This window comes from Strix uralensis, chromosome 9 (assembly GCF_047716275.1).
Source record: "Strix uralensis isolate ZFMK-TIS-50842 chromosome 9, bStrUra1, whole genome shotgun sequence".
NCBI lineage: Eukaryota > Metazoa > Chordata > Aves > Strigiformes > Strigidae > Strix > Strix uralensis.
Window position 1 is genome coordinate 30,764,820 of NC_133980.1, and position 20,232 is coordinate 30,785,051.

At 53.8% G+C, this 20,232-nt stretch overlaps 1 protein-coding gene across 1 annotated transcript; it reads right to left on the minus strand.

Moving 5' to 3' along the window:
• Positions 1–713: 713 nt before the first annotated feature.
• Positions 714–18,384, minus strand: LOC141946970 (coiled-coil domain-containing protein 183-like). Its single transcript, XM_074877437.1, has 16 exons — positions 18,359–18,384; positions 17,575–17,776; positions 16,357–16,457; positions 12,816–12,940; positions 5,527–5,645; positions 4,671–4,838; positions 4,437–4,541; positions 4,123–4,245; positions 3,616–3,729; positions 3,414–3,474; positions 3,231–3,331; positions 2,804–2,964; positions 2,258–2,417; positions 1,997–2,122; positions 1,660–1,744; positions 714–1,001 (listed from the first exon to the last, which is right to left on the minus strand). Exons 1-16 carry the CDS (start codon positions 18,382–18,384, stop codon positions 892–894), a joined length of 1,887 nt encoding a protein of 628 aa, XP_074733538.1. The 3' UTR covers positions 714–891.
• Between the last annotated feature and the right edge of the window lie 1,848 nt (positions 18,385–20,232).

Genomic DNA, 20,232 nt, shown 5'->3' on the forward strand with positions numbered 1-20,232 from the left:
TGCACTTGGGACCTAGCAGCGTCCCTGGTTCTCTGCCTTTGCAGAGGAGACGCTGCGGCCTCCACGGTTGGGTGTCTGTGAGCCATCGACAGGGCTGGGGATCCCATCCTGGAGCCAAAGGCTTGCTGCAGCATCCTCTGCTGGCCTGGGGCACCTTGGGTCAGCCCTTCCCTCCAGGCACCTCCCTGCAGCCCAGAGGTTGTCCCCGACGCTCGCTCGGATTTCAGGGGGACGAGTCGCACAATGTGTGTACAGGGAGCAGGGGAGGGAAGAGGCACGAAGGGTCCACGCCAGGTCAGACAGCCCAGGCGAGGGGCTTCACCTCCGCTTCGGCTCTCCCTTTCCAAGGCAGGCTCTGCCCTTCCACTCCCACGCACGCACACGAAGACGCACCCCCCCCCCCCCCCGAGATCCAGTACCTGTCCAGGCCTCAGCCCCTGCCCCACGTTTCCCCAGAGCTGCCTCGGGCAGACACCAGCCCACGGGGCTCCTAGAGCTGTCTGGGGGGGCAGAGGTCCCAGGAAGGACCAAGGGGGAGAAAGCCAGCCTGCCCCCAGCTCTGCTCTGTCTGGGAAAGCTGAGCCCGGCCCAGCCCATCCCCACCTCTGCGGGGAGAGCAGCTGGGCGGGTGAGGGGCAGGGGGATAGGGCTGCCTCCAAACCCAGCTCAGCACCCCTCAGGGGTTGACCCTGCTGCGTTCTGGCTGACAGAAGTGACCGAGGAGCTCCCGGTCCAGCTCTACTGTAGGCTTGGGAGAAATGACAAAGACCTGCTGTATTAAGCCTAAGAACACTTGCTGTATTAAGAAAAAGGGTACAATGGGTGGTCGGGGGCATCCAAAGCAGAAGGAGTGGTCGGAGGCATCCAGAGCTCCTGTGCGTAGAGCAACCGCTACTTCTTGCCATGTTTCTTGCTGGTTTCTATCAGGCGCAGCCCCTGCTTCTTGATGTCTTCCCGGGTGAGGACAAGGTCGTGGTCTTGATCATCAAAAGCAGGGGGGTCTGGAGGAGAGAGCAGAGAGGAGCAGGCTGGGGAGGGTCTGCGGGGCCACCTCCACTGTTCCCGTGTCTCCGGGGAGATCTGGCCTGTTTTGGAGGGCTGGTGGCATCCCAGAGAGCCCCGTGCCAGGCCCTCGGGCACAGGCACTGCTGACGGGCTCTTCCAGCCCAGCATCCCAGGGTGACCTGCAGGACCGGGGGATGCCACTGCTGGGGTCCATCCCCAACACTGCTGGGGCTTCCCATGAAGGTCTGGAGCTGCGGGGCGGTGGGTTCACCTCCGCTTTGGTATAAAAGGGCGGTGAGCTGCCAAAAGCTCCTTGTCTGCTCCAAGAGCATCTAATCAGAGGAGGCCCCAGGCAGAGCCAAGCACTAGTTCTTCTTCACAGCCAGCGAAGGGGACTTTGAAGATGAGGGCCCCCTCCTTGCCCCGCAGCATCTCTCCTTGTTTCTGCTGGGGCTCAGCGCTTACCACCCCACCGGTTGCCATCGTTCTCCCACATCCCCACCTAAAGCCACCCCCCATGCTCAAAGCCTTGGAGACAAGGTCTGGAGGCAACTCCTGGACCGGGGTCTGCTGGGACAGTGGGGCGCTCAGAACTCCCCATGGACAGGGGCTGGGACAGTCGCTGGGGGAAGTGTCCCCGCTGTGCTCTCTTACTCTCTGTCTCCTCCAAGGAAATCTTCAGGTTCTGGGGATCCTCCGCCATCGTCTTCTCCAGGAGGTTTCTGACCTTCACAAAAGCCTGTGAAAGACACTCTGGGTTAAGTGCTGAAGGGGAGGGGGGTGTTCCAAGCCCAGGGGTGCTCCACCTCCATGTCCCCCTGTGGGGGACACCCCACAGCACCCAGTGCCACTTGGGGCTGAGCTGCTCCACAGCTCTTCCCTGGGGCCACCTCCATCCTCCCAGCTGGGAGGACAGCTGGGATGGCCACCTGGGAGAGCCCTGTGCGGGTCCCCAAAGACCACCGCAGGGATGGAGCCCCCACACACGCACCTTGTCGTCCTCATCGAGGCTGTGGCTGTTGCGGGGCAGGCTGTCCACACGCTGCACCAGGTACTGCAGCCTCTGCCTACAGTGCTGGAGCTTCTCGTGCACCCCCTGGGCCTTGGCAGAAGAGTCCTGGAATCAGAGAGAGAAGAACCCCCTTGGTGGGAAGAAGAGCCTCTTGGGGTGACAGTGGCCGCACCAAGCGTCACCGCGCTGCACCCCCAAGCACCGGCTGGAGCCGTGGTCACCCCCGCACCGCACGGGTACCTGGCCGGGCACGGTGATGCCACGCAGAAGGACAACAAGGTTGTTGGTGGCATTTTCAATCTGGAACAACAGATCCTCGTCCCTCAGCATCTGGGCTCGCATCTGCTCCCGCCGAGCCTCCTCCTGCTGCAACTTCCTCCTCAGCTCCTCCTCCAGCTTCCTGCAGCCAAACACATTCACATCCATACAACTGCATAGGGGTGCAGAGACACCCCACATCTGTTGCCAAAACTGCTCGTCTCGCCCCCCGCACCGCCTGCAGAGCAGAGATGTTGCCTGCAACCCAACCCCACGCTGCTGGTCCCACTCCCCATGCCAGGCAAGGAGCAAGGGTCCTCCTGCTGCCACCCACAGTGGGAGCTTTGGGTGCTCTGCCAGGACCAGCGCTGGGGGAGCACTCTGCTCAGAAATCCTCCCAGAGCAGGAGGGGTGGGTGGCTGCAGTGGGACGGAGGAAGGGGCGCCCTGTTGGGACACCCAGGATGCCCATGTCCCTCCTCCAAGGGTGGTAGCCCAGTTGGCACGACTGTCCCAAGGCCAGCAGCACCTGTGGGTGTTGGGGGGCTGGCGAAACTTCAGCTCAGCGTGCTCCAGCTCCAGCTTCCTCAGCGTGTCCTTCAGTGCCTGCTCCTTCTCCTTGCACTGCTGGAGATACTGCTCCAGCTCCGCCGAGGACTTCTGCTGTGCCAGGAACCTGCCAGCCATGCCCTGGCCAGGGGAGAGCACAAGGACTCAGCCCGTGGCACTCCTGGAGGGTACAGGAGCCGGGCCGTGGCCTCGGGGAGGTTTCTGCACCACAGACTGCTGCAGGTTCATGGCATGGAGAAAAGCAGCTCCATCCCTGCCTGCACAAGAGGGGGTCTGGGGGGCTGCAGGGGCGGAGGAGAGCAGAGAACCCCGCAAGGACACAAAGGTCTCGGCTCCCCAGGGCTGGCGCAGCCCTGCGTTTTAACGGAGATGGGTTTTTACGTTACCCAGAGGTGGGAGCATGGCACCGCAGCCTTGGCCTTCTCCATCTTTGTGGCGACCCAGGCCTCGTGCTCTATCTGGGACTTGGTGGCCTCCAGTTGGGTGCCTGGGGTGGGAGGGAAGCGTCAGGGAATGCTGCCTGCAGCTGTGCCCACGTCCCACCCCCGTGCACCCCGCCAGGCACTCACCTGCAAGAGGGTCCTGCAGGTGCAGGTTCAAGAAGTCCGTGGCGAGGTTGTGCCCGGCTTGCTGCAAGAACGTTCAGTGTCACCCCCGAGCTGCTGGCACCCTGGGGGAGCTGGCCCAGCAGGCCCCCCACCCACGGGGAGCTCGGCACTGGTGCCTGTCACCTGCCCACAACCCTGCCTGTGCCGGGTCCCCGCAGCTCACCTCTCTCAGATGCCTTTCCCTGCCTTCCTCCACGTGCCCCTCCTGCGCGGCCTGGGAGCGGTACCTGAACTCTCTGTCCGCCCGCAGCTGGGTTTGCACCTTCTTCAGGTCCTCCTGCAGCGTATCAGAGAAGGGAGAAGTGACTGCCAAAGCCAGAATGGACCTTTGGGAGCCGGCTGAGCTTCTGGGGTGACCAGTGTCAAAAAGGACAACCCCCCCACACCACCTAACCAGGCTGGGAAGGAGAGTGGGCCAGGAGGGCTGGAGGATGGGAGCGTGATGTGCACGTTGCCTTCACCGTGGCTGGTGCTTCAGGCAGGCTGTCCCCAGCCCCAGGGCAGTCTGGCCCAAGAGTGAGACCCAGGAGGAGCTCTGGAGGCATGTGGGTGCTGTGGGCAAGCCCAGCTGAGTCTCTGTTGCAGGAAGACTCCCCAGCCAGGGCGCATGGTGCCGTCTGTGGGCTCTGGAGTATGGGAAAGGGCCCCAAGGTTCCCCGGACCATCTCACCTTGGTTGCAGCAGCAGCTCTGAGGGCATCCGCAGCCATGAGCTCCACGTCTTCCAGCTCCCCATCGTACAGCTCGGCTGTCCCACACAGGAGGTCCAGGTGCGGAGGCAGGTGGGCCAGCTCCTGGGACACAGGGAGTCACAGCACCTCACCCCACTGAGTCCCAGGGGTCCCCTGCACTGTGACAGGGGGTGGAGGGGAGCAGGAGGACCTGGCTGATGCAGCAGGGCATCCCACCAGAGCAGCCCCTTGGACACCTTGTTGCCTTGGCAGGGGGAGCAGGTGGGAGGATGGCACAGTGAGGAGGAGCTCACCTTTCTCAGGACATCCCGCACCTCCAGGTACAGGGCGGTCACCTTCTGTCCAGCGTGGACTTTCATGAGCATCTTCTCGATGCTGTTCTCCAGCTGGCGAACCACCTGGGGCAGAGACGGGAGGGGGGACACGGGGTGACCCCGCGTGCCGAGCCTGGAACCCACCCGGGGGGTGCAGGGCTTGGATGAAGGCCCCCCACGGGTGCTGCCACCCCAGGAAGGGGCCCTGGGTACCTGCAGCTGCTCCTGGTGCTGCTTGTCCTGCTTCTCGACAGCCTGCAGCCACCGCAGCCGCCTCTGCAGCTCGTCCCGGGCTCGGCTCCGCTGCCTTACTTGGTACAGCAGCATGTTGCAGGTGTTAACCCGGGCATAGATTTCGGCCTGGAGCTTCTCCTGGGCCACCTGGATGGACATGGGAGCGTTGGCCAGGCTGGAGGCAGGGCTCGCTGGGCACCTTCTCGCAGGAGAAGGGTCCTGTCTGGAAAACTGTCCCGGAGGTAGAGCCACAGATGTCGGGACGTTGCTCTGGGATATCGTCGCTCCCTTGGCAGGACGGGCTCTGGGAGAGCTTTGCTCTAGGGGGCTGGTTGGGCTAAGGCGGAGGTGGGCATGTGCTGAGGGCAGCGCTGGGTCGGGCTTAGGGGCTCTGCATAGCGCAGACCTGGGGCTGGGCACCAATAAAATCCATCAATTGGTGCCCCAGATGTGGCTGCTGGCAGAGAGCGGTGGCACCGCCCTGTCCCTGCAAGAGGGCCCCGGGGAAAGGCAGCTCCGTGGGGCCAGCGCCCCTTGTCCCCACGGCCTTACAGCCAGGTCATAACCTGGGGACAGGCAGGGAAGGGCAGAGACAGCTTCTCTCTCCCAGGGACGCAGCTGGAGCCTTCAGGAAGCCGGGCAGCCCTGGGGACACGCAGGCTGGGACGGCCAGGAGCTGTGCTGGGGCCAAGGATCTGCTCAGGGAGCTCGCCACCTGGGGACGGTCACATTCTCTGGCTGCCCGGTGCTGCCTGCTCCTGGAGAGGAGCGGTGGGGGAGCTGGCTCTGCAGGGCCAGCACAGGCAGGGGCACAGCAGGCGGGACATGCCGGTACCTTCTGGACGCCGCTCGGGGCACGGACGTCCCTCACCGCCTCACGCAGGTGTGCGAGAAGCTCTCTCTTACGGTGGAGCTCTTCCTCGCAGAACTGCAGGGTAGCCTTCTTCTCTTGCTCTGGAGGACACGAAGGTGCTGTTGGTACCACGCAGGACGAGGGGGGGACCGAGAGCCCCCCGCCCGCCCTGGGCCGTCCCCGCCAAACCCAAGGGGCAGCACCTTGCGAGGCGATGATGGTGCGCAGCTCCTGGGCGTGCTGGCTGAGCTTTGCCTTCCGGCCCTGTATGGAGCTGGTGCTCCTGCCTCGGCCCTTCAGCCCCGCCGCGCGTGTGGCAGCCATCGCAGCTCCTCGCGCACTGGAGACAGCCCGGGCTGTGACCACGGGTATAGCCGAGCTCCCTGTGCCTGGTAACCGTCGCCGGGGCACGGAACAGTCATGATCATTTATGAAGTCATAATCAGTTACCAAGCTCTCCGGAGCAGCCGAAGGCAGGGCGGGCAGGGGAGATCCCCGCTCTCCTTCCCATCACCATGGCTACAGCAGCTGCAACCCGCCCAGCCAGGGGAGCCCCCCAAGCCCAACCAGAAACAGGGCGAGGAGGATTTCAGGGAAAACAGCTGCACGCCTGTATCCAAACACAGCAGCGGCGCTCTCCTGGGAGCTGCCAGCTTGTTTCAAATGCCCAGAGGCATCTCCCTAGATACGCACCTTTGGAAATGTCAGCGCATCAGTCAGGAAACGGTGGTGCAGGGAGTTACGCTCCGATTGAAACAGGCAGGAGCAAACCAGCTGCCAGCACTGATGTTTATTTTGATGCGCACCGTGCACTCTTGTGAACTACAAATAGGGCAGGAAATGCAAGCGTGTACATGTGTTTGTTCATCAATCAAACCAAGCTCCCTCTGCCGGAGAAAATCCCGAACGTTTGACTTGCAGAAAAAGACTTTAGAAGGAAACTGCCTTCCTAGCACCACGCTCGCAAACCAGCTTTGATTAAGTTTCTGTAACTCAGGATCTTCAACCTGCAGCCACCCTGTTGTGCTGCAGGTGCTGAACACAGAAACCAAGGAAACAACTCCCCACCTGGCTTAGTCTTCCCAGGAAGACCATGTTGCCAAAGACGACGTGCAAGCTCATAGCCAGCAGAAGTCAGTGCTAACTGCAGAGCTGCGTGGGAAAGTGCCTGTTTGCCCCTTCTCCACCTGCCTTCTGCCAGAGTGGGAGCTACATACAAGTGTTCCAAGCACCCAAATGAACAGTTTTGGTCTGTAATCCATCCAGTGATAGACATCAACCATCTTTTCAGAACTATTAGATTATCATAAGAATATATTATGAAAGTCAAAAGGAAATTGCCTGGTTTCTACCATAATCAATCTTCGTTGGCTGTAAGATAATGTAAACCAGTCCGTTAGGGAAACAGACCGAGACAGATATCCAAGAGCCCTGCAGAACACCCCTCTAGACCCAAAGCCTCACTTCCCAAAATTACAGGCCAAAGACGAGTCAGAAATGACTCAGTGCTTCACCTTCTCAAGGGGCACAAAGCACAGTTCCGTACACACAACCACACAAGCTGCTTTTCCAGCAAAGCCTCGTGCTTCACACCTGGGTCTCTTCCGCACACTTGTTTACAGCAGATGATGTGTAACAACACCCCTCTTAAAAACCACGAACCCACTGTTGTTCTGGTAGTTCTGACCCTCTCATGACTCAGCCTCAATGAGCTGGGTCAGAATGACCCCCAACATGCGGGCACAGATGCAGACCCAGACTACCTGGCCATGCGCCACTGGCACTGAGGCTCCAGCCAGGCCAGTGGCAAGAGGAACATAATTTCCTCATGCCAAAGCTTAACTGTGCTATTACAACCTGATGGAGCATGTGGTAAATAATGAAAAGGAAAGGAGGAAAAGGGTTCCTGAAGCCCCCAAGGCCCACGGGGCAGGAAAAGTCAGAAAGCAGGCAGCATTCCTGAGAGTCAGGCCAGCTGTAAGTGAGCCCAGCTCATGGGCTCAGAAAAGCAGAGCTGTAACTCGTACTGAGTGCCAAGATCTGCTCAGCTAAGGTATGTCAAACACTCGATAAAACAGCAGTTCTGGCTTGGGTTTTTTTTCCCACTGGATGAATAATCTTTTCTATCGGGATGCAGTCAGGAACCCAACTCCAATGTGGCTGGGACAGCCTTTCCTCTGATCAGGAACCTGGAAATCTCAGCTCAGCCACTCACAAGTTTCTCGCTCGCAGGGAGACTGCTTATAACAGCGCAGCACATTAAACACAACAAGCAGTCACTGCAAAAATCAAGGCAAACCCAGAGCTGCTGCTTGCCAGCAGAGCATTTTAGTTGAGGGAGCGAGCAAAGCATCCTCCTTTCACTGATCCCTTGAAAGTATGCAACTGCTTTCCATCACTCATTGCCACCCACACTGAGAAGGCTGAAGGGGTTCAGTTCTTCCTGCAGTCAGGGCCAAATAACGGGCACTTGTCACCACACATCTGCACTTGGGACTTGTCCACATCTGACTGACACAACCACTGCAATAACACAGCGCAACACCCAAAGTCTGTCCTAACACTCGATAACCACGCCTAGAGGGCACAGCTCATGGAACAGCAGGGCCAGCCCTGAAACAGAGATCTGCCCAGGGCATGGGGGAGAACGGGGAGGAAGATGCAGGGCTGGAAGCACTGGGTTCCTGAAGCTAACAGCAGCACGGATGCAATCTAGACAAAAAGCTCTGCCTGCTGCATTCCCATTGAGTAATTAGTGGGAGGTTTAGCTTTCTGTATTTGTAAGGTTGTCCTGTACCTTGCTAGAGGGGTATGTCTCGTGCAGATCTGCAGTAGGGGATGTCCCAGTTCACTCAGCCCTGGCAAATCAAAGCTGTATCCTAAGGACAGAAAGCAGAGCTGAGCTGAGAGATGGGACCAGTGTGAAAGCCACTGCCTGACGTCCAGGACAGAAGAGCAGAGGTCTCCAGTCTCCATCACAAGGGGCCACTCCCAAAGTGCCTCCTACCTTCTGGTCAGTAAAGCCGTAACTTACAGACCAGTGACAGCTTTGAGAAAGGGTCCGAAACCTCCACTACGAACAGCAGACGAGCCCCAGATGTCTTCAGCACAGGGTTGGCCGGATTATTCACAGCCAGGGAATCAGCTAAGTGCTGTTTAACTCATTTCCCTGCTTAATCTAGAGCACTTTTAAATCCCCATAGATTGATCCAAGGTGCCAGGGGTATTTTAACCCTTGAGACCCCAAGATGCTAAACACTGGTCAAGAAAGCAATTTTAAATCTACAAATCTAATTTCCTTCAGTGTTTAACTAACTGTGAATGAACTCCTCATCCATCCTGGCTACCAGCTCTTGCTAGAGGAAAATTTATTTGGCTCCATCTTGCTTAAAATACTGAGCTGAATCAGCAGATCCTGTCCTGGAGGAACAGGTGACCCTGCCCTGAACCTCTGTGCATCACGCAGCCCCAATCTGCCGCTGCAGATTAAGGGCCAGAAGCAAAACACAAACAGGACAAAGAATAAACTGGCAAACTGATGGATTTGGAGACCTGGTATCCCCCTCCCAAAAGACACGTCCAAAGACACCTGGGCTAAAGGATTGTTCCTTCAAGTACAAGAGGTAATACAGTAAAGTCCCTTCTTTTCTCTGGGATTTGGTCACCAGAGAGCTGCCCACCAGCTCCTGGACAGACGAGCACACATCCTAATTAAAGGCAACACATAAAAGCCCACAGCAACAAGGTGGCATCTGGCAAGTGACAAAGATACAGCAGCTTTTGGTAACAGTTCTTTGAAGGGAAGGCCAGAGTTGATAGGCATCCCCGCTGGAAGGCTCTTACAGAGGAGAGTGTTAAACAGCGTCAACTGGCAGGTTTAAGCATTGTCTGGGAAATGTCAAACACTGTCAAGACACCACAGAGCTCTCTGCAGCCAAGCCCCAGCGAGGGACTCCTGTGGGCTCATCTCTGAGAACACAGACCGATGGGCCACCAGCCCTGCTGACAGAAAACACCTTATTAGCAGCTGGTGCAGAGACTACAGCACCCTCAAAACAACCAAACCAGCCAGGTCAGCCCACCCAGACACCCAGCATCTCCCCGCAGTACCTGCAGCCACATCTGCAGCCCAGCCCTGCTGTCAGGATCCTCTCGGACTGGTCGGGTCAGCGCTCCCAGCCTTCCAAACCCCGGCCTTCTGGGAGCTGCACTCAGCCCAGCCCAGGCAAAAAAGATGAAGACACCCCTTAACTCTATTTGGAGACTTCCAGGAATTCTCCCACCTCAGGGAAAAGGAAATGGAACAAAAATGTTTGTTCAGTTTTTCCAAAGCAAAATAAAACCCAACCACTGCAGCAGCGAGACAGCTGTCCCGGGAGCAGAGATCTTCAAAGCTCTGAAATAAATAGTCTTGCCTCTGGCTTCCAGCTGCATGGGATTGCTTTATAGCACCTTACACAAAACCCACAATAAAATACCTCCGACAAGTTACCAAAGAAACTGTATTAAGGTTGTCCACAGGATTAGGCATTGGCCTCCAAACCCCGTGTTCTTTGGTACCTTCAGCAAACGGCCAGCTCTGATTCAGCCCTCCGTTGGTTTCTGAAAGGGTGACAAAAGCAGCTTCAGCAAGATCAGAGTCAGACCACAAAATCTGCTTCCTTTAGAGATCAGGCCCTGCTGTCTCTGACCAGCTCAGATCCTCCAACAGCCGCTGGGCCTGCAGGAACTGAACAGCTCGAGTCTGACCAGGGGACGAGGCAAGGCCTGTGGAAGAAGGCCAGCTGTGAAACAGTTTGACAGAGAAGAGGGGAGAGAGAAAATGTGGGGCAATAGAGCTTCCGAAGGAGATTAAAAGAATCAGGGCTTCACGAACCCAATCCATGAACTAGAGGTTTTGTATCTGTACAGATGTTACTGTACTCGGAATGGCAGAACACTAAAATCCACTGCCCAGGGGAACAGAGAAGCTTTGGAGATGAGCACAGAGCACAGCGCTGCCAACTCTTTAACAGCCAGCAGAGCACACCTCCTCCCGGGGGGGGCAGCTCTAACTGCCACACTGCTGCAGTGAGGACAGGGGAGGAGAGTCAGGACAGCTGCAAAAAGTTCATGAGACTTCTCAAAGGGGAAAAAAAGGAAAGAGGAAATAACCAAGATCTTTTTACCAGGCTGTCTGTGACACGAGCCATCAAAACATGAGAGTGGGTGATGGACAGCTGGGGAGAACAGTCAGGATTCAACAAAACAGTCCAGGCTGCATGAAATCAGAATGAGAATGAACATTCATAAAAAAAATCTCTTAGTATTTGGCTTTGCCCGAGAGGTACCTCTGTGTCACAGGGTAAATATCCCATTCCGATGCCAAGATGCAGATTTATTCCAACAGAGAGTTATTCCACTAACCAAGGGCTTTTCTACACAATAACCTCTGCAGCCTGGGGCAATGCAGCCGTGCATTCGAGTACATGCACACCCAGTGTGTGCAGGCTGGCAGCTCAAACCTTTGCATACTTCTCTCTTCATTGCTGCTGAAACATTCTGACTCCCCGACCCTACACTCTGGTTTTGCAGCAATTCCCCATACACTCAAACTACAGTCTCAGGCACATCCCATTGCCTGCCCAGGATGGAATCCCCCAAGTGCGACTGTTCCCAATTCCATTTTTCCCGTAGGAAACAATGGGATAGAGAGGAATGTGTGCAGGCACTTCAGCAATGCACACAGCCGAACCACACAGGAACAGCTGGTGTGAGGTGGCAGATGGTGAGACAGAAGTGAGACCTCTGGGGTTGTCAGCTGCCAGTTCAACACCTGGGAATGACAGAAGTAGCAGAGGAAATTCTAACTGCTTTTAATATGCCAAGAAATACCTGCTACTTGCCTGAGGTTTAGAGTGGAAAATCCCTTTATAACACAAAATTAAACTTCATGGTGTCCTGGTGACCCTGTGTGACCCCTCTTCAAACAGATCACCATTCTGAAACCTCTCAGCTGCTTCTCCTGTGACACTGAACACCTGACAAACTCTCTCACTGCCAGTGGTGCTGCTGCCTCTCCTGATCCATCACATTTTCATCACCACCTTCAGATGCCTGCTGCTCAGCAAGGTCAGTGAAGGATGAAGGAAAACAGGACCATGACAACAGTAACCAGAGCAGGGTATTCAAGAACTGACAGCAGAGCTCTGAAACAGAAGGCACAGACAGCAAGGCATTACTGTGCACAAGCTTTCACAGTGCAGACGCAGTATAGACAGGGTAGGAATCTGCTCCCCAGCTCTGGAAAACCCAATCCCCTCAGCAGCAACACTACTGACACCTGCAAGCTTCCTTCCTTAAGTTCTAAGGACAGAGGAGCATCCCCTGGATCCAGATGCAGCCCCCCTCTGAGTACTGCCATTCTGAGGTGTTGCATTTTTCATATCGATCAGCAATAACTTATAAAACAAGATTTCAGTTAACTGTCTTAAAACCTCAATCCCCAACAGGAATTGCCTCAAAAGGTCGATCAGACGAGCCAGCTCCACCTGCTTCATGGCCTCCCCTGCCCACCACACACAAAGCTCAAGCCCTCCCCAGCCTGTCCCAGCCAGCGCCCCAGGAAGGTGCTGTCAGACCTCTCCACTCCCCTGACAGCCCCCCGGCCAGCTCCCTGGCACAGGGCACACGCCGGCTGCAGGCCGCCAGCCAGCCTTTGGGACAGGGAGTCACTTCAGGAAAACTCACGTTTTCCCCAAAGACCAGGTTCTGCTCCGAACCCGAGCGACCGCCGCGAGCCCACAGCACCCTGCCTCTCCGCAGCACCCGAGGGGTGCAAACCCCGACCCGGAGCAGACGCCAGCCCTGTCCCACCTGCTTCACACAGCATCCCTGCAGCCACAGGCACCTCCTGAAAGGGGGGAACCTGCGAGAGCAGTTTCTAAATGTGTTTCCACAAAGACCAGGCAGTTACAGAAAACAGATTTCACAGGGACAAAACCAGGGAAAAGGAGGAGGAGGAAGTCGGTCTGCCTGGCTACATGAAATGGGGATGAGAACGAGCAGAGATGCAGGGCACAGCAGAACTGAACAGGAGCTTGAAGGTGACAGGAAGGAAAAACAGGCAAGATGAACTACACAAGTGTTCTGGACAGGAGACTTATTTTGTTTAAATATTGATTAATTCTTCCTTATCAATTATTCTGATGATTAATTCTATTTCCACACAGGCATTTTGTCAACATTTAAGAAGATGCACAGGAGACCCCAGGAGAAGCCCCAACACTCACCTAGGAACGAGGTGACGATCTGCAGACTGACAGCACATCGGGCGGGACAAGCTTGAAAAGAAACACAGTGGCAACCGGTTACATCACGTTTACAGCAATCCACAGCCACAGGCAGTGAAAAGCGACTATTTTATGCAGAGCTGGTGCAGAGCAGAGAGGTGGAGGTGAAGGAGCAGCTGACGGGGGAGGCTGAAGCAGTGCCACCCACGGCAGGAGCTCTGCCGGCTGTTTGCAGCCTCAGAGCAAGTGGTGCTGCCGGATTTCCCAACCAGAAGCACTCCCAGGATCCCAGCACACAGAAACTTGTCCTTTAATTACTTTTCAATTACTTCTTCATTCTGCTCTGCCTGCAGATGTCAAGAGATACTTTTCTGAAAGCCGAGCAGGTCGTTCCAACTTGAAACAAACAGGATTTGTCTTTTGGGAAAGGTGCAAATTAGAAGCTCAGCACAGAAACTGAACTTTGTCCAGAAAGCCAGAGGAGCAGCAGGGCTCTGCAAAGGGGCTGGGCTCCAGCACACCCCCCTGCTCACCCCCCCACATCTCTCCCAGCACCTCCGAGCTGGGAAAAACTGTCCCACAGCCAGAAGGCAGGAGCCCGCCTGGGCCAGCTCTCGCCCTCGGGCTTAATGCCGGTTTGTGATCAGCACCTCTTGGCTCTGGTGACTGGCACCCTCTGAAGCACCACTCTGAGGGGTTTCATCAGACTGAACCCACCCAGCCCAAATCACCACACAGAGCAGAAAATATTAAATGCGTCACTGCTTTCACACTTGTAGTAAAAATAAAGGGCTAAAATTCACTTTCCCTGGGGTAACCTGGCAGATAAACCCCGCAGACACAACAGACCCTTACAGACAACAAAACCCACCAAGTTCAAGGTAAAAGGACAAGCACAGTCACACATCAGAACGTCTGAACAGCCCCAACTGTGACAACAAACCTTATTTGGAAAAAAAAATCAGAACCATGAAAAAGTTTGGGTGTTTAGACCAAAGCTTTCCCTTCCCCGGCGATCCCACCACCCCCTCCAGGGAAATCGGCCCCAGCCCCTGCACTCACCCACTGCTAGGCCGGGGACACCACCTCTAGTGCTGGGGCTGGGGCTGGGGCTGGTTCTGGTGCCACCTTTGCAGGAGAAAAATTCCTTCAGCCATCCAGAACAAAGCGAGTGTTTTAAAAGGAGGAATTCCCACTTGCTGGGTGAACCAAATCTCTGCCTGGAACATCCCTCAGTGCAGACCCCAGAGAGCTGGAGGACCTCCTGCCTAGGCCACCTCACTGCAGACCATAGAGCCCTGGCAGACTGTCGGCAGGAAGTAGGCCCTGTGGGGGCCAGGGGGATCCCCGGGGGGGCTCCAGCACGTTGTCCCCCCCCCAGCACCTGCCCACACTCCTGCCTGTGCCGTGAGGGGGGATTGGGGACCTGGGGGGATTCTTGGGGGGGTGTTATCGGGGTTCTGTGGGAGTTGTGGGGGTCATTGGGGTGCTGGGGGTGGGATTATTTGGGTCCTAGACGGAGTGTAATGGCGTCGTGGGTGATTGGGGGTCCTGGAGGGGTTTGGGGGGGTTATTGGAGTCCTTCGGGGGGGGTCTTGAGGGAGATATTGGTGTCCGAGGTGGGGGATTGGGGACATCCTGGAGGGGGTTCTGGGGGAGATATTGGGGTTCTGGGGGTGTCTTGAGGGAGGTATTTGAGTCTGGGGGAGGTTCTTGGTGCTTGGGGGGTGTTATTGGGGTCGTGGGGGAGTTGAGGAGGTTATTAGTGTCCGGGGGGGGGGTGTCTAATGGGCTCCTGGGGGCGGTTTCTGGGGGAGATATTGGGGGGGTCCTGTGGGACAGTAATGGGGTGCAAGAAGGGTCCAGTGGGGGCTACTGGAGTCCTGGGGGGGATCTTGTGGGGGATCTTGGGGTCCTGGAGATCTCCTGGGGGCGCTAATGGGGCTTAGGGGAGTTCTGGGGGTGGGCTGGTAGGGTCCCGGGAAGATATTTGGGGTCTTTGGTGGTAAAATGGAGAACTGGGGGGCCAATAGGATCTGAGGGGCACTAAGGAGGTGGGGGGGTGTGGGGGGGGGGGGGGGCTGAGGGTGTTTTGCAGGGACCTGGGGGTGGAAAATGCAGTTTGGGTGGGTTGCAGGGGGGATTTGGGATTCCTGGGAGTCCCAGGGGTACCCCCACCACCACCACGGGTGCTGCTGCTCCAGGGGTACCCCAAGAGTGTCAGCCCCGACTAACTCCAGTACCAGTGCTGGGACGCCGTGGGGGTGGGGGACGGCACCTCCACCATCACCAGGGCCACCCTCACCTGGGTGCTGTGGGGTGAGTCCCCCTGATCCCAAACCCCCCCTTTTCACCCCAAAATGGCCCTTGGTCCCCAGATCGATGTTTGACCACAAATCCCCCAGTTTTACCCCAGAATTTCTGTTTGATCTGATTCGCGGAAACAGACTCTACAACTCAGAGAGAGTTATACAGCAGGTATGTTTACTCCGGCACTGGGGTGCAAGGGGATTTCTCCACAAAGCTTGCACCCCAACAGCACATTTTACCAGAAACTTCTGGAGTGTGGATATACATATTCATTGATTACATAACACAAATATCCATATACACGAGTGAGGCTGGGTTAGCTGTCGTGGTTAATAATTGTGCCAGCAGCCAGAGTTACCACACATGTGGGGACAGATGCGAGGCTTTGGGGCTTGGTCAAGTGAGACTTTGAATCATGGTCAAGATGACTCTGATTAGCCATAAAAAATTCATCAAGGATAGACTTTGATCTCCAAACCCTAGAAAATCCATAGAACACCCTGGACCATAAAGAGAGTGTCTGGGATTGTGCTGAGGATCAGTTATTTGACAACCTGGCAAAATGGCTAATGGATTAATTAACTTGGCAATGAAACTAACTTTTGAGTGTCCTGAAAGTGAACTGCCTTCATTATAATACTAAAACCACGCCCCCTGCCCAGGTTAAGACCCTTCCCCTGAGCATGCGTAGGAGTAGCAGCATTATATAAGCTGTATTCTAATTTATGTTAATCACTAACCAATCAGTATCTAATAGGCATGTTAGGAAAAGCACTAACCTCTGCCTTTTGTGTATAAAAGAAACACAAAAACCTGCTGTTGGGGTGTTTGATTTGTAAAAAAGTCCACCCAGCACCCAGGCCTGACTAAACACAGCACCTCTGCTGAGCGTGTTCAGGGGGGTTATTGCACACCGGGCACCAACCCGCTGTCGGGTAACAGGCTGAACAATTTCTAGTGTTTCCTGCAGAGTGTGAAAGCTGCAAGAATTGTGGGTTCTGCTGCTGAAGGTCATCCTGTCCTTCTTTAAGATCATTGTAATCAATGTTAATAAGCAAGTAAGTTAACTTTAAATAACAACTGAGACCCAGAGGACTGTGGCTGCTATGCAGGGATGACTTAATCTCTGATCAATAGTGATTTCTCAGGCAGAGGTCCCTACTAGGGTGGTGTCATCTCTCCAGGTGGCAGCTACTCACAGTCTGGAGTTTACGTTGAGGTAGACCTGTACCAAGTGAGGGTTTCTTCTGCACACTGGATTGCAAACTGGCCACTCAGCAGCTCCGCTGTGAATAGCTGAGACATCTCTGCAGAGAGAGGCTTGAAGGACGGCTGGAGGCAGCAGCCACAAAAAGCACCACAAGAGAAATTGTTTCCTCTTGTCCTTCAGACCCCCAAACATATGTTAGGGGGTATTTGCTGCATCGACAAACAGGGACACAAATACATTACAGTGCTTTAAGTATTAGCAGAAAAATGTGAAAAGGGTTTTTGTTATGTAAGGCCATTAAAATGGGTAGAAGTTACGTGCCTGAAATCCTGCCTATAGAAAAACTTTAAAAAGCAGCAACCACAGCCTGTTACCTTCTGATTTTTCTTTCTTTTTTTTTTTTTTAACCGGCCTGTTGGATGGTCGTCACCAAAAAGTCAGTGCAATGCTGCACGATTTACTCTGAGATCATCAGGATACAGCACAAATACTTCAAATTAAACATCTGTGAAGGAACCCAGACTAATGAAATTATAGAGCATTCACATACTGTAATGGCTGTTGGGATGGATCAGATAAAGGTATGTGCTTATGTCAGATAAAGAGCAGGTGCTTAAACTGTAGCTTTTGTACAGTGCTGGGAGTGTGAAGCTGGTGACAGTAGAACAGCCCATGTTTCAGTTCAGTTTGTTCATTACTAATGGTTAGTTTTGAGCACCTGTGTCGAGGACTCACCCAAAAGGGTTCTGTCCCTGTGCTCAAGATCCACCATAAAGGGAAGCTCCTGCGGGGTGAAGCATCCAGCTCTCCGTCCTGATCAACACCCCAGGTGTGAGCTGCAAACACAGACTGGCCCCTCTCACCCACAGAAGGTGGTGGTCTCGTTCCCCCAGGAGAGTGGCCAGCTGGTAGTTTTGCTCAAAGCAGCAAGTTTAAGTGTTGAAGCACAAACAGATTCTTCTTACTAAGCAAATAAATAAACCAGGGCGTGTAAAACAGAACAGAGTGCTAGCTGGCGTAAGTGACACCACGCTCTGGCAGGCAGTGGAGTGCCCTGCCAGCAGGCTCTCCAAACTTTTGGTTATCTTTTTTATTTTTTGTGTGTGTTTGTGGAATAATTTCAAGCAGAGCTAGGACCACAAGGCAGGGATCTCAGCTCCTTGTTCCTTGCTGTGATCATTAGGCAAGTTCTTCTAAAGGTGAAGTGCTGTGCTGGGATCAGTTCTGCACAGGGTATACACGAAGAACGATGAAGAAGTATTTGGTCTGAGGTGTATCAAGCTGAGTGTTTTCTGCTCTGTTGAGTTTAGTTTCAAAATACACCAAAAACTGTGGCTGTGTCTTGAGTTGCCTCTGGTGTGTGCTGCTCCGCGACTCCTGAGCCCCTGCCTGGGCTGCAGTGACGTCAGAGGGTCCTGCCTCTCGCTCGGCCACTGATCTCCTGCAAAAGTGGAACAATCAGAAACTGCCGGGTCTGAAGCTGCTGCGGTGCAGCTCGCTTTGATGTCAGCCTTAACCCTTATTTTATCCTGATGTGCGTTTTACGGGTCTGCGGAAGAAAAAGCTAACTCTGAGGTGAGAGGCCATTGTGTAAATCAGAGATGTGTTCTTTATCAGGGACACTATGTGTAGAACAACATCATCAGTGGCACAAACATCACCCTGGGGCTTTGAGTCCAGATCTCTATTACTGTGACGTAAATCTGGAAGAATTGGGAGCTATTTGGTACCTTTGAATGTTTGATCTTATACTGGACTTTAGGACAGAAGAACAGGAAACATAAGAGAAACTGGATCCCCAGAACATGTAAAAAGGTGCTGAAATAGTAGTTTAAAGGTAAAGCTTAGAAATAGGAATAGAAAGCCTATAATCTTTATCTAACTTGGACAGAAATGATGAGTTAAAAGAAACAGGCTTATCTTTAATATTGGAGTTATTCTGCTGATCGGATGGAGGGAAGGAAGGGGTGGGGAATGGATAAGGGAAGATAAGGAGGTATATTTTAAGGCTGTTGCTGCAGACTGAGTTGAGCTCTTCGAAAGGAACATGTTGCGGGAGACAAACAGAGCTGCTGTGGGGATGATGCCGAGAGAAAAGACGCTGGAATCCCACCACTGGCTGTGAAAGCAGAGGGTGGGTTACTCAGGTCACTTTAAGAGAGGGTTTGAAGCAAGAAGGAAACTGACATGCTCTTAAGGAAAAAAAAAAATCCACCAAAAAACAACACACACACAAAAAATAAGTGATGGCAGAATGGAAGAAAGGGGTGTGTTTGTTAAGAACATCTGCTTTTGGCAGGGGTGAACTTGTGCTGCAGAAATCAGTCCCGAGCATGGACCCTCACGAACGTGATGCTGACTGAGGTTCACTGACAGCTGCTGATTATCACTGCCTGGAACTGCAGCTGAAAGGGGAACCCAGAGGGGAAGGAGTGTGTATTTTATGGCCAGTCTTCTGAACTGCCTGCAAGATATATTTCTAGGAGTTAATCGAAAAATAGCCAATCTGGAAGAGATTTTTTTCTTTCAGACTCCTCGGAAGCTCATTCCTGAAACCTGTCAGTCACCAAGAGAGAAAGAAAGTGGGAGGGAGAGAGTGGCTAAGACAAGCCCGAGGAAGGAGAAATGATGACTAAGAAGAAAAAAAGGAGGAGAATATTTTCAAGATGGAAAAGTTAACAGCTTTCAGTAAGAGACTTTTTTTTTTCCTTTTAAAAGATTGTATTTTATTTCCAAGTACCAAAAAAAAAAGTCAGTATAAGTCAGTGTGTGCATAGTGATGATCACAACATGCTCTTAAAATTTCTGAATGGTTTGTGGTTTCCACTTGCTCCAGTACTGGATCTGGACCCCTGCAGGTCCTGGCCCCTGTCTCTAATCAGTGACTCGCTTTCCAAAGAGCAGACAGATCTGTGTGACTTCACAAGACTGACAGGATACGCATTTCATACCAGCTTAACAGGCAGACGTGTTCTGCTTGGTTTGCCTTGTGAGTGCCCCACCTACCACGGCTTGTAGGCACATCGGCAACCAGCTTCCACCGAGCGCAGCTATCGATTGCTCCCAGCACCAGCGACAGAGACTGATGATATTTATCACCATCCTCCTCTCACCAAGTCATTCACAAGGAGTGTTCTCACAGACAGCAGCATTTTGGAAAGTACCTTTCCCAGGCTTCCCACAACATGAGTTCAGCACGCTCCAGTTCATAGAGCTGTGCTGGCTGGGGAAGGAGATCAAAGTGGTCTTTCGTGTGCCTGTCAGTCTCTTCTGCCTGGAGATGTTTGTTTTTAAGCAGAATAAATAGGAACTTATTAAAGCTTGAACACGGGTCTGAATACGAATGGCTGGATGGTTCACTGGGAAAATTTATCTGGAGAATTCCCAGTGAGAAAATTGCCGATGTTTGTTAAAGGACATAATCTGGAATAATAACATGTGAATATGTGAATATATAAATACATTAATATATAAATATATATATAAATAAATCAGTGACATTACGCAAAACACAAGCCCCCCAAAGAGAACCAGGAAAAAAGTATTATCAAAAAATGAGAAGGGTTTTTTTCTGGGTTTTAATACACTGTAGTAACGTATTTTTTCTTTTCCATGATGACAGCAGGTTGGAGAGACAATGAGGCCAGTAGCCCAAACAACAAAACAAACGTGTAATTTGTACTGGTTCACAGGAGCCGGTACAACCTCCTGATGACGGGTGACAGGGACGAACAACACAGCGCCAAGCAGCGGTGCCTCACAAACCAGCACCTGCCGCCTTCTCCATCCTCAGTGATAACACAACTGTTATCGAGGACATCTGCAGAGACAATAAAACACCAGTGTTGCAGCCCAGAAACAGAAAAAGGCTCTCCCAAAGGCAGCTCTCCTGTGTCC